Below are 13,217 nucleotides of genomic sequence, written 5' to 3'. Positions count from 1 at the left end.
TGCCACGCTTCAACATCCAAAGCCACTCCTTAGTTAAGTTTAACACCATATGTAACTCTTTTGTTTTGTAACAACCAATAAACTCGCAATTTTGAATAACTATGAGTTTTTTCATTGATATTGTAGAGAAGAACCTAACTAAACCTAACCCAAACCTTGACTAAAATAATGTACCTATATTGTGCAGAAAGCTAATATCTATATATGCTACGGTACACCCTACCTAGGTAGGTAGGGTGTATCGTGTATGTACGACAACCCTGCATCACACACACTTGCAGCCTCTTAGATTCGATCGTAAGTAGTCTAAAAATATTGAGGTAGATCGCCAGCAGTTCAAGTTTGAGCACCCCTGCACTAGATATATTACTAAGTAAGAAATTGATAAATCTCTCAAAAAAAGGCGAATGTATTCTTCTTTCTCAGCAGGCAAGATTTTGGGAAAATTATGATAAACAACGATAAAGCGCCATTTTAACTTCGGTCGTAATCATAGGACTTCTACACAATAAGTAGCGGTGAAACGATTTTTTTGGTAATTATAATAGTTATAATATAAGATGACCATTTAATTAGACTAATTAGATTTTTTCGGCACTTAAAGTGTTGGTTGTTATTTCAACTACTTCCCTTTTCCTCCCTAATTTCCCATTACGACCACCGCTCGTACACATAATCCAGTTCGTTGATGTAAGATGATCGGCTCTGCACGAATGTGTTAACGTTGTTGCCTCAAGGGCTTACTGAATAATCACCTAACCCTTTAATTGCTTCCTATCGGTAACTAAGGTGGTGAACCACTTGAGTATTAACAAGTAGTGTTATTAATAACCACTCGCCTTCCATACCACCAGATTCCGTCTAAATTAAATAAACTGAAATTGTAAAAAAGATTTCAAACATTTTCTCTCTATTTGTGAAATGTGCGTGAAATCAATTTCAGTCTTAGGATGGCATGGTGGAATGGCCTGATCGATAGCATAAACTGATAAAATTTGGAAATCATGAATTCATTATTGAATAACAATTTCACGTGAATCTGATATCAACATTCACCATGACAATAATACATATGAATGAATGGTTTGGGTGTGAAACAATGGAAATATATAAAATAAAATATGTAAAATATATTTAAACAGTAAATATATAAAATAAATGTATTAAACTAATTTTCGTAAAACGGAAAACAGAGTTTCTAGTTTTTAAGTTGAAGAATTCGATTTTAAACGCTTTATTCAACATTCCTAGAAAAAAATTACTTTCCTCAAAAAAGTGGATAAGAAAGTGTTTATGGCTTAGCTAATGGCTGAAGAAGGTTTACAATACAATGAAAAGGCGGATCAATTGGCAAAAGAAGCTGCTTTACAAGATAAAAACTTCATTATTTACCTTCCATTATGCTGAAGCTTTATACTAAATTTAATGTACCAAATACCATTCGACACTAAGCTTAATTAGGCGACCCTTTAATAGTTTGAAGGAATATCATCCGAGAAATTAAGCATAAAATTGAATATAGAATTAGCTATTCGGGGTTGATGTGTCTGCGCCTGTCTGGGGTCTAGGGATAGGTATAGGAATAAAAGAGGCGGTCACAATACCTACGTGACAGATACTTCACGCCTTCACTTCACTTTGGTCTATGGTCACATGGTAAAAAATTGTCTATATGATCCCCTTAGGAATGGAATTTCAAAAAATCGTTTCTTAGCGGCTATTCATGTCATCATAGCAATGCACTATCGTAATTTCAACTCTTTAACCAGCGGTTTGGTCGTAGACAAGATGGCAAAAGTTGACTAGGTGAAATTCAAAATAATCTTAGGGATAGGGATAGGAATGAAAGAGGCTGCCACAAGGCCTACTGCACCTCGACCTGAATAGATCGATTGTACTCCCCGGTTATTTATAACTCACTGGCCAGCTTCAGATTATTAATCAGCCTCCATAGCTTCGCCAGCTGCGTCTTAGTGTAGGATCTTTCTTATGGTTTTCTTGCCCTAGTTCTAACCGTAAACGATGCCAGCCAGCGATCCGCCGATGTTCCTTTGATGACTCGATGAGCTTCCCCGGGAAACCAAAGCTTTTCGGTTCCGGGGGAAGTATGGTTGCAAAGCTGAAACTTAAAGGAATTGACGGAAGGGCACTTCCAGAAGTGGAGCCTGCGGCTTAATTAGACTCAACACGGGAAACCTTACAAGGTCAGGGCATTCGAATGATTGTCGAATCATTGGTATCTGATGATTCAGCTTACCAACCATGATTGGTAGCTCCTCTTGATTCAGTGGGTAGTGGTGCATGGCCGTTCTTAGTTGGTGGATCGATTTGTCTGGTTAATTCCGATAACGAACGAGACTCTAGCCTATTAACTAGACGCGTTTGGTATCGAATCTACCTGCGCCAACGGTTAAGGAGTTGACGCGGTGCTCATCACTGTAAAGTTAAAGTCCCAGGTTTGAATCCAGCGTCCCTACATTCGAAGCCGACGCTTACAAATTGGATTGTTTTTTTACAAACGGGAAAAATCGAAATTACGAATTGAACAACGAAGATTTTTCCATATTATTTTTTAAAGATAACCAGATTCTAAACTAATCACTGTTTAGAATAGTGTGTGACTAGAATCAAACGCTTGTTTTTTCAAAGCAGTATAAAACGTAAAGTAATCAAAACAGTTCCACAAATATTAAGTTAAATCTCAACGAAAAAGTTGGGTTTTTTCACCTCAAGTAGACTTTTGAACTAGCTGATCTTGTTTAAAATTCTCGCGGCGGAATATCTGCTTTTTTGCCCGTCGTACTCTGTACTCTCGGCAAATAAATGATACAAGTTTGAAGTGCCCCGGGGCCGGCGAGAGGGAGTTTTTCGGAATAATATGACACTGTTCCGGCAACTCCGTGAATTAATCGTATGTAATTTCAAACTGGTGTATCTCTGGCACCGGCAAATGGAATTACATATAAATTAAGTAGTTCTTATTCAAAGGGCCGGGCCCTCATTGCCTTTAGATAATGAAAACAGCCACCCCACAGCCGGCTTTCTTAATTACCTTACTTTTTCAACAATCATAATTGGATGGCTCCCGATTGTAATGTACATTTGTCCTTCTTTTATTTACTTCTCCCAAAAAACAGAAGCTGTTCTTTGCAAACAGCAAGGTAATTTTCATTCGTTGAACAGACATTGGACGGAACAAAATCAAGCTTATCACCTGTTTATATTAATTTTTCATACATGATAAATACATAAAAACAACTAGTCGTTAAATTGAGAAATGTAAGGTATATAAAGGTAATTTTATACTACTTTGGGGGGGATATTGCACCATATGTTCCACATAATTGAAGGTTGTCATTCTTTGGTTCCACATAGTGAGCGGGTAGGAATGCCACCAAAAATGAAAATTGTGCTTGAGCGCGCAGAAAGTTTTTGGGTCCTGTTTTTGATTTTTGTAGGAGACTAGGCGGTTTATTGCATATAGTGTATAGTAGAAATCTAATTTTACGAATCGTTTTGTGTATATTGAGATTGAATGTATTTATTAGCGTGAATGTATAGTTTGGGAGGGACGATGGTGTTGAGCATCCCATCGACACTCAATTTGATTAGTTATATAATACGGAAAAGAGAGGAATGTTGGTACTCGACCATTTTTCATGTGAGAATATTATGGCTTGGAGGCTGAAAAGACATGGATTTTGAAAGCAGAGCGGCTCAGATTAGTCCGAAGTTTAACCAAAAAACCCGAGTGGGTAATTCTCGCAGCTTGCTGCAATTAGTCATAAGCTCAATTTTATAAACCTGTCCATTCATCAAAACTTTTTTTGCAGTTATATCGCAATTTTGCTTCTTGACCCAACTCAATCTTCCACTTCTACACGCAACAAGAATTAGCAAATAGTCTCCGAAAGCTATCGCTTAGAAGTTTAATGAGGTTTTTTTGTTGAGGCCTTGATCTTACCACAGTTTCGTAAATAATCCAATATCGATAGATTTCAGGAAGACATTTAGAAATCATTGATAGGAATGAAATCAAATAAACAAACTAAGACCCAAGTACTTTCTAAAAAGAAGTCAGGAAGAAGGGGTTCTTTATTTTTCAAGTATAGATAAGTTTTGAAGGAGTTTGAAATTGAAATGCAAAGCAACCCAAAGACTCAAAACATAAACAAGAAACTGGCTAAGAAGAGGGAGGAAAAATTGAATCGCATAAATCATTCATTTGGATATGACTCCATTTATAAGAAAAATAAATATTCCGTCTTCCTCTAATGCGGAGTTTTATAGGGTTAGGTGATTGTTCCATGATATAAATAATTCATCGGCTCATGGCTTATTTAAAATATACACGACAAAGAAGATATTGTATTCAACCATCAGATTTATGATTTTTCCGCGAGTATATTTACTACTTCTTTACTGCCGGTTCTTAGTTAAACATTTATGCTTGAGGGAGTGATCAAATAAGCACTTGCGGCTTTACCATGCTCTAAACTTATCAGATTCCCTTGAGAAGAAAGTAATTCATATAATAAATACATTTAACCTTAACTTTTAAAGAGAAAAAAGTGAATCGTTAATAAAAATATATTACGTAACGTAAAAAATTGAAATATAAATCGAACCAAAATTAATTTGTAAAAAAGAATTACAATATAAGAAAAATATCAAACATTCACACAGAAATAAAAGTCAAATTGAATATCCTTTTTTGTTCATGTTAAGCGAGCTTCTGTATTTTTGTAAGTCCTTTTTTTATTATTGTTTGTATGGCTTTATTGAGAATCGGTCTCATCATGTTGTATACCCTGAAAAAAATATTTGGTCTACAACCCTAGTTTTTTTCTGCTACTCTTCTGTACACCATCAACGCACGTGAAGCCTTTATGAAAGTAGTTCAGACCAATGATGACAGAACAAAACGAATGGAAACGGTCAAACTCATCACTCCGCAGATTTTGAGAAGAAACCTTGCATTTTTCGAATAATTATATACGATTTTTTCTAAACGAAAAATTTGTGTCCGAAGCGGGATTCGAACCCAACATTTCGAACGCCCTTACATTTTCATCATCGACTAGCCACAATTTGTAGAGATGGTTCATGTCAAAACCATAATTCTAACAAGTCATATATAATTTCTATTGCCTAAGTTGAAAAACAAGTTGGTCAAAAATAATTGAAATCGTGAATATTAACCACAAACAAAAACCTGTGTACGTTCGGAAGCATTTGACAACGATCGAACCGATGCTTAGATGAAGTTGGCTGAACAATCAAAGAGCCTAATGAAATGACCAAACGCAATTACCGTAGAACCATAATTCATTGTAATTTCTATGGTTTAACTTCTAGAAAGTGTTATTGGCAGTAAAAACAGAAACGAAACCTTGACGGGATTGTATGGTTTGATGTAAGTAAAAAACAACGATTTTTTTTTTAATTTTTACTTTGCCTTATGTCATTAGCCATGCAGTTTTTATTGATGGAGAGAGGACCGAGTAAATATGGCGCCGAGACCCGACGTTTCCCCCCCCCGGCCCTTACACCACCATTTATTGGTAAGTTACAACAAAAGTTGATCCTGTATATCTAAAGTTATATTTTCAGATTAGATGCCTTCAGAAACCAAAATAGCAGCGCATAACTTCCTTGTTCCCTGAGGCAACGAGCGTCTCAAGAGAGTAAGGTCTGTCCGGATCGGTTAGGGCATCAATACCGTTTAGCAGTTTACATCTTGCGTTTTCAAACTTTGGGCATTCCATTACTATATGGTTTAAATCTTCTGGGTAGACGCATGTTACACAATTGGGGGACTCCTTAAGCCCGATTCTACACATATGTGCTCCCCACAGACCATGGTTGCTTCGTATTCTAGAGATAACGGTGAAATAATGTCAAGGTGCTCTGACCCCTTGAAACCACGGTTCTTTCGGCACCAAAGGAAATCTGCTTCTATAAAGTGAGCCTCCATCAGCGGAATTGCGGAATTATGGAACTCATGCCAATCTGAAATCCACCTATGGTTCAGTACACGCTGGCAGGCACTTTTGGTCATTGCGTAGTCGCACCGCTCACCGTCTATGACCGCTTCCTTTGCAAATCGATCAACTTTCTCGTTTTCCTTTATTCCAGAGTGACCTTTGATGCAGCCTAGGGTAACATTTATGCCCCTGGTGAGTAAATTATTAGTTATCACTAAAATGCTGGCCTTTATGTGATCGCATTTAGAGTTTGCTTTTATTCGTTCTATTTTCGAGATCACACCCTTTGAGTCTGTCAAAACCGCGACTTTTTGAACCCATATATTTTCTTGGACGAAATGTAATGCCTTTAACACTGCCAAGGATTTGGCCGAAAATATGGAGCAATTTCCGGAAGGGCCAATTTCTTGTTTACCCTGAGCATCGGGTCGTACAATGCAAAGTTTATCGTTTATTAGGGAGCCGTCCGTAAAAATCAGGTGATGGCCTTCCAGGAGACTCCTGGAATCAGCAAGAAACATTTGATTTGCAACTTGGGGGGGAGAAGCCCGAATAGTCCCGTAGGTAGATACACCGAGGCGCCCTAAATTCCGAAGGAGAGAGCAAACGGAATATTGGATCGAGTCTGCTCTTATATGCTGAGTAAATTCTGGGAACACATGTAGTAACGCTGTGACAATCGGTGAAGGTTTTTTATGAAGCCAGAACTTGCTTACTTGGACCTGAGCTGTGAGAGAGACTACTTTTGAGAAACTAGGACTGTCCGTTTGATAAAGACTAATAATTTTGTTAACGGCCAACTTTATAATTCTAGAATTTAAGGGGGGTTCCGCGGCCTCCGCATAAATTGCAATGGTTGGTGTGCTCTGAAGGCAACCGAGGATACGCCGGAGACACCTGTTTATGAATGTTTGGACCTTTTTTAGATGTGTATCCGCTGATTGTCTGTAAAATATTAGTCCGAAATCCATTACTGATCTGATGGTTGATCTATAGAAGAGTAGTCCAGTAATCTGGGGGCGTTGGTAGCCGCAACGGTTTAGGCGATGACACGGCGCTCATCACTGTAAGGTAAAGGTCCCGGGTTCGAATCCAGTGGCCCCGCATTCAAACCCGACATATTTGCAAATTTTTTTTTTTTTTTTTAAACACCGGCACCCCGAGGGTTGATATAACCTCTGTTGGTTGCCAACCCTCGTTAAAAAAAATTAATCTTGCAGGTTGTACGTCAAGATCATTTCTTAGCTTATTTTTACTACTTTGTTGTTTGTTAAAATAATTTTTTCTTAGTTTAATTTGTCGAAAATCATTTTGTCTTTTGACAAATGTATGTAAGCATGGTGAAAAATGTATTTATGGTAACGCCAAAGTGAAACAATAGACAGACAAATTTGCACTCGATCAAATAGATCATGTTTGTGACACCCCCGACTTTTTATCACGTCAAATCCGACGGCATTATTCATTTTCAAAAATGTTTTTTCATTCCCTTGATATTATTTTTCCGAACGTTCCGGGAAAGGGGGGAAAATGAGGGAAACACTTTTTAATATGTTTAAATTAAGTGAAATAGTTGGACTTGGGGTCAATAAATTTTCTAACAACTTCTCACAACTATAATTCACTGTATTAAGGCCACATTCCCATACCGAGAACCCGCCACTTCGCCTTAATCGGCCTCGTGACCTCCCTCACATTTAGTACCATCGTTGGTTGGTTTCTCCGGGTACGGCGTAGCGTTACTCATCAAGTTTTGTGATCTCATTTGTGATATGTACTAAATATATTGTACAAACGAAATAAATAAAAAAAAGAAACGTTCATAAATCTCTTGAAACCTCATTCTCTCAGTAAACAATGCAGGTTTTTAATTTTTCTCGTTCGGAAAATTCAATTTCAATAAAAAAGGAAAACCTAAGAACCCACTACTGACTAAAATATCATATGTTTTGTCTAAATCGATAAATAAAATTGTTTCCTCCATAGACTAGTTTAGGACTAATAAGAGTTTAAAGGTAAAAAAAAATTATACAAACAAAAACCCCCATCAATCTTAGACAAATAACGCCAAAATGTGCGACAACGCGATCAAGTTCCGCCACCTCGTCAACAATGACATGGACAAAGTCCCTCGCGGTTTCGTCATGTACGACCACCAGTGTCTCGTCAAAGGAGAAATGGAAGAACTTGAATCTGTTTTCGTCGACATGTGCAAATCTAACGAACACTACCTAGCCACTCACAAACAGGTAAATATGGTAAAATCGTCAGTACATTTTAACCTTAATATTTCGAAAATAATAAAAGCATCGAAATAATTGGCAAACACTGTTTTTGTTGTGTTGTGTTAACGGCCAATTACAGCATGTCAATATCGATAATTGATAAAAATAAGTCACATACGTTTTTTTACACATCAAACAGCTTTGAAGAAAACAATAAATTTAGAAAATTCTTCTCAGACGGTTTGAAGAACCATTGACAACAGATCATAAATTCCTATGGGCGGCAGATAAGTGCGGTCTATGCCAGATCTTTCGAAAACAATGCTTTCACCACTTACTGGATAGTGTACACTATACGCCATGTACAACTTACATCAAACGTCTCACATCAAAACAGCTTCAGATTTTACTCCTAAAATTCCCTAAAACATTCATTACATATATATTCAATTCTGATCTTAGTAAAACCTGCTTTCGTTTAGATTGGAAACTCTCATCCTCAAACAACCTCCCTGACTTTTGCAGATGGTACGGCGATCCTCTCAAGTAACTCTGATCCTGCTGGTTCCACTCCAAACCAATAACAACTCAAACTACTAGAGTCTTTGTGATAAAAAAAATTAACACAAAAACTCCACCCATGTAGTCTTAACTTTCGCCAAAATTATCTTCAGTTTATTTCAATAATATCCTATTGGGTTGTCCGGAAAATAATGCAGGATTTTGGTATTAAACAAAAAAAAAGAAACTAGTTACTTTAAAGCAATGTTCTTTAATCAAAATANGCTACAGAGGTAAACAAACAATATCATTTGGAAGAGGATTAATAAGTGTTGACATTCATACAAATGAGTAATCCTGTAAACGTAAACAGAATAATTTATATAGATTTTTTTTAATGAAAACTTAAAATCCTGCATTATTTTCCGGACAACCCAATATTATCCTATACTAATATGGTACAATCATCTATAAGTCATATGAACTGGAAGTAAAATTTGGGGTTGTACCAAGCTAAGTAACATAAAGTAATTGAAAGTTTGCAGCATGATAAGGTAATAGTTTGGTAGTTACAAATACAATGGTCGGTTAGGAATATTGGGACGAGACCTACCGTCGCGTCGCTCTGCATATTCCTACTTCAAAACTCAACAATCAAAACGGCAAATACGGAAATTTGTCTGACACGACAATACAACCAGGATAAGACCAAATTGATCAGTGACCAAACCAAATGACATAATGATTTTACCCATTGTTTTCCTAATATGTCAAACTAGAATTTGATATCAGTCAACATGTGTGTTAAATACGTAATAATTTTTGCGTGACCATTACGTAGGATTAGGTAGTGTTAGAGTTGAGTTAGGGTTAGGTTAAGGCTGGGTTAGCTTAGAGTGGTTATGTTAGTGTGGGCTGGGATAGAAATTGTTAGGTTAGTTAGGGTTAGAGTAAGTTTTGGCTGGGTTAGGTTAACAATGTTTAGGTTAGGCTATGCTGGGCTATGTTAGGTGAAACATGACAGTTAAGACTGGGCTTTCCAAGATTAGCTTAGATTAGTTGAGGAATGGTTAGGTTAGTTTATATAAATTCAACTTAAACTTTTATTTTTTATATTGATTTTTTTTTTTTTTAATAAATTTACATAGAACACATTCCTTTAAGTTTCAGGGGAAGTGGCGGGGCACTATTACATCCCATTACAAAAATTGATCTATTTGATCCCTAGTCTAAATATAGAGGGTTTTTTTACAATATTGTGCTCGTGGAAAATTACAAAAAAACCACAAAGGAAAACCACAAATTTTTTAAATTGTGTGTATGTTTACATATGCATCTTCAAGTGTTCGAATAAATAGGTATTTTCTTTAATTTATTGGGTACTATTTTTCTTTTTATTATTATGTATTATAAGTTTTTATTATTATTCATTAGTTTCATGTAACAAATTAATTGCTTGTATTGATTAACTGATTTATTAATATATTATTATGCTCTAACAGTCAACGTGGCCGATGGATTTTATTTAATATCCAGTAGTGTTTTGAATAAAATTATTTATTATAGTTATTTTATATATTGTTTGAAAATAAAACAATAATATAAATAATGAGTTTATTATTATTAGGTTATGTTGGGCTGGGAGGAATGGTTAGTTTAGTAGGGTTAGGTTATGCATGCTGGACTATGTTGCACATACACAATGCCCTGGAATCTCACAAACTAACAATATTAGTCAATGCATTATTTCATCAATTAAAAAATTTAATTAATTAGGATTAAATATTTTAAGGATGAATACTTAACATTGTATATGTTATGTTTAAAAACATGTAATATGATTTTGTGGAACATGTGAAATATAAACGTATTAAAAAAATACCCACGATGCATTGTTATTCCGCGAAGCGTTCAAAGGAGGTTCTACGTAGAAGTCTGGATATATCGAAAAATACTAGCACACGAATTTAACTTCTAAACCTTTATTTTTTATATTGTGTGTATGTTTACATAGGCATCTTCAAGTGTTTGAAGCAAAAGGTATTTTCTTTAATTTAATAGGTACTATTTTTCTTTTTATTATTATGTATTATAAGTTTTTATTATTATTCATTAGTTTCATGTAACAAATTAATTGCTTGTATTGATTAACTGATTTATTAATATATTATTATGCTCTAACAGTCAACGTGGCCGATGGATTTTATTTAATATCCAGTAGTGTTTTGAATAAAATTATTTATTATAGTTATTTTATATATTGTTTGAAAATAAAACAATAATATAAATAATGAGTTTATTATTATTAGGTTATGTTGGGCTGGGATGAATGGTTAGTTTAGATAGGGTTAGGTTATGCATGCTGGACTATGTTGCACATCCACAGTGCCATGAACTCTCACAAACTAACAATATTAGTCAATGCATTATTTCATCAATTAAAAAATTTAATTAATTAGGATTAAATATTTTAAGGATGAATACTTAACATTGTATATGTTATGTTTAAAAACATGTAATATGATTTTGTGGAACATGTGAAATATAAACGTATTAAAAAAATACCCACGATGCATTGTTATTCCGCGAAGCGTTCAAAGGAGGTTCTACGTAGAAGTCTGGATATATCGAAAAATACTAGCACACGAATTTAACTTCTAAACCTTTATTTTTTATATTGTGTGTATGTTTACATAGGCATCTTCAAGTGTTTGAAGCAAAAGGTATTTTCTTTAATTTAATAGGTACTATTTTTCTTTTTATTATTATTTATTATAAGTTTTTTCATTAGTTTCATGTAGCATAAATTAAATGCTTGCATTAATATTATTATGCTCTCATAGGCAGATGGATTTTATTTAATCTCCAATAGTGTGTTAAATAAAATTAATTTTTTTATAATTATTTTATATTTTGTTTAAAAATAAAACAATAATAAGAATGAGTTTATTATTATTATTAGGTTATGTTGGGCTGGGAGGAATGGTTAGTTTAGTAGGGTTAGGTTATGCATGCTGGACTATGTTGCACATACACAATGCCCTGGAATCTCACAAACTAACAATATTAGTCAATGTATTATTTCATCAATTAAAAAATTTAATCAGTACTTAACATTGTATATGTTATGTTTAAAAACATGTAATATGATTTTGTGGAACATGTGAAATATAAACGTATTAAAAAAATACCCATGATGCAATGTTATTCCGCAAAGCGTTCAAAGGGCACATGCTATTTTTCTGAAAGGTAGGTCAATAAAATTTGTACCGTTTTGTTCAGTTTCTGCAGAGGGCATGCTTTTTGTAAGATATTGTTATATTAGTATATATTATGCTGCTTTTATCGATGTCAACTAATCTCGTGTTTTGCTATAACTTCAGAGAAGTATTTCTCTTCAAAATTATGTAAAAAATACTCCTGCCATTATAGGTGGAGTCAAGTTTTCAATTTTGTCTAGTGTGTATTTTGGCTATCAGTTGGTTAATATTGCTTGTTGCTGTATGCGATATTGTTCATTTGCTGTATTTTTCATTGATAGGTTACTTAATTTATAGCTAATGCTTAGTAAGATGACTTTAGTTAAATGTTTTCAGGTTCTTGGGTTGATATCCCTCCTTTTGCACAACGTGATAAAAGACCAACCGTTCGATCCAAGGAAGTATATAAAGTCTTTTTTGAAAGATAAGGACCTCAAGTTAGAACTTAACCGCCACATGGCTGAAAAAGGCTATGGTCCGCTTCATTAGTTCCTATTGCATTAAGTCGTACTTAAAACGCCATGTCAAGTATCGATTTTTTTTTTCAGAGAAAAACCAGAGCCAACTAAAACACGACAAGATCTACAAGAAGAAGGTAGACAGCGTCCACGAAAGGATTAGAGACGAGGAAGAAGGTGAAATAAGGAAATACCTCGACCACGGGAAAATAACATTGACATCATTCGGGCCGCCGTTCCCAGCTTGCCACTTGCCTTACGCCAAATCAGAAATATCCACAATTCTCCATGGTTCCATACCTGTTTACGACAGGCCATTGAACATAATACCACCGCTAACAGACCCGCAAAGAAATCCGAACGAATGGCCGACATTTTATTATTAATAATAACCGTCCATAAATGTGCTTTTTAGGAATATTTACTTCTACAGGAAGAAAATTTTCTTTCTGCTTAAGTTAATATATCAATGCTTCCCATCACCCAAATAAAAAAGGCACAGACCGTATTTTGTATTTTTTTTTCTTTTTTAATATATACTTTTACATGGTATAATAGCAGAGTCAGTCATTGAACATTTTCGTCCTATTTCGTCGTATTTCAGGGCAAAGTGGGAATAATGGAGAACCCATTGACAACCCTTTCATTTCATTTTTTGTTTTTTTGTTTTTTAACGAGGGTTCGCACAGCAGAGATATGATCAACCCTCAGGGTGGCGGTGTTTTTGAAGAAAAGCCCATTTGTAAGTATGTCGGGTTTGAATGCAGGGTCGCTGGATTCGAACCC

At 35.1% G+C, this 13,217-nt stretch overlaps 1 protein-coding gene across 1 annotated transcript; it reads left to right on the top strand.

Annotated features, from left to right (window-relative positions):
* Nucleotides 1-7,813: 7,813 nt before the first annotated feature.
* LOC106664434 lies at nucleotides 7,814-12,943 on the top strand. The gene is made up of 3 exons (XM_014390136.1): nucleotides 7,814-8,236; nucleotides 12,310-12,448; nucleotides 12,522-12,943. Exons 1-3 carry the CDS (start codon nucleotides 8,060-8,062, stop codon nucleotides 12,815-12,817), a joined length of 612 nt encoding a protein of 203 aa, XP_014245622.1. The 5' UTR covers nucleotides 7,814-8,059; the 3' UTR covers nucleotides 12,818-12,943.
* The last annotated feature ends 274 nt before the right edge of the window (nucleotides 12,944-13,217 follow it).

Source organism: Cimex lectularius, unplaced genomic scaffold (assembly GCF_000648675.2).
Source record: "Cimex lectularius strain Harlan isolate CLEC.00 unplaced genomic scaffold, Clec_2.1 scaffold13, whole genome shotgun sequence".
In the NCBI taxonomy this organism is placed as follows: domain Eukaryota; kingdom Metazoa; phylum Arthropoda; class Insecta; order Hemiptera; family Cimicidae; genus Cimex; species Cimex lectularius.
Note: the sequence above shows the minus strand (reverse complement) of the source record. Positions and strands in the feature narration are given on the sequence as shown.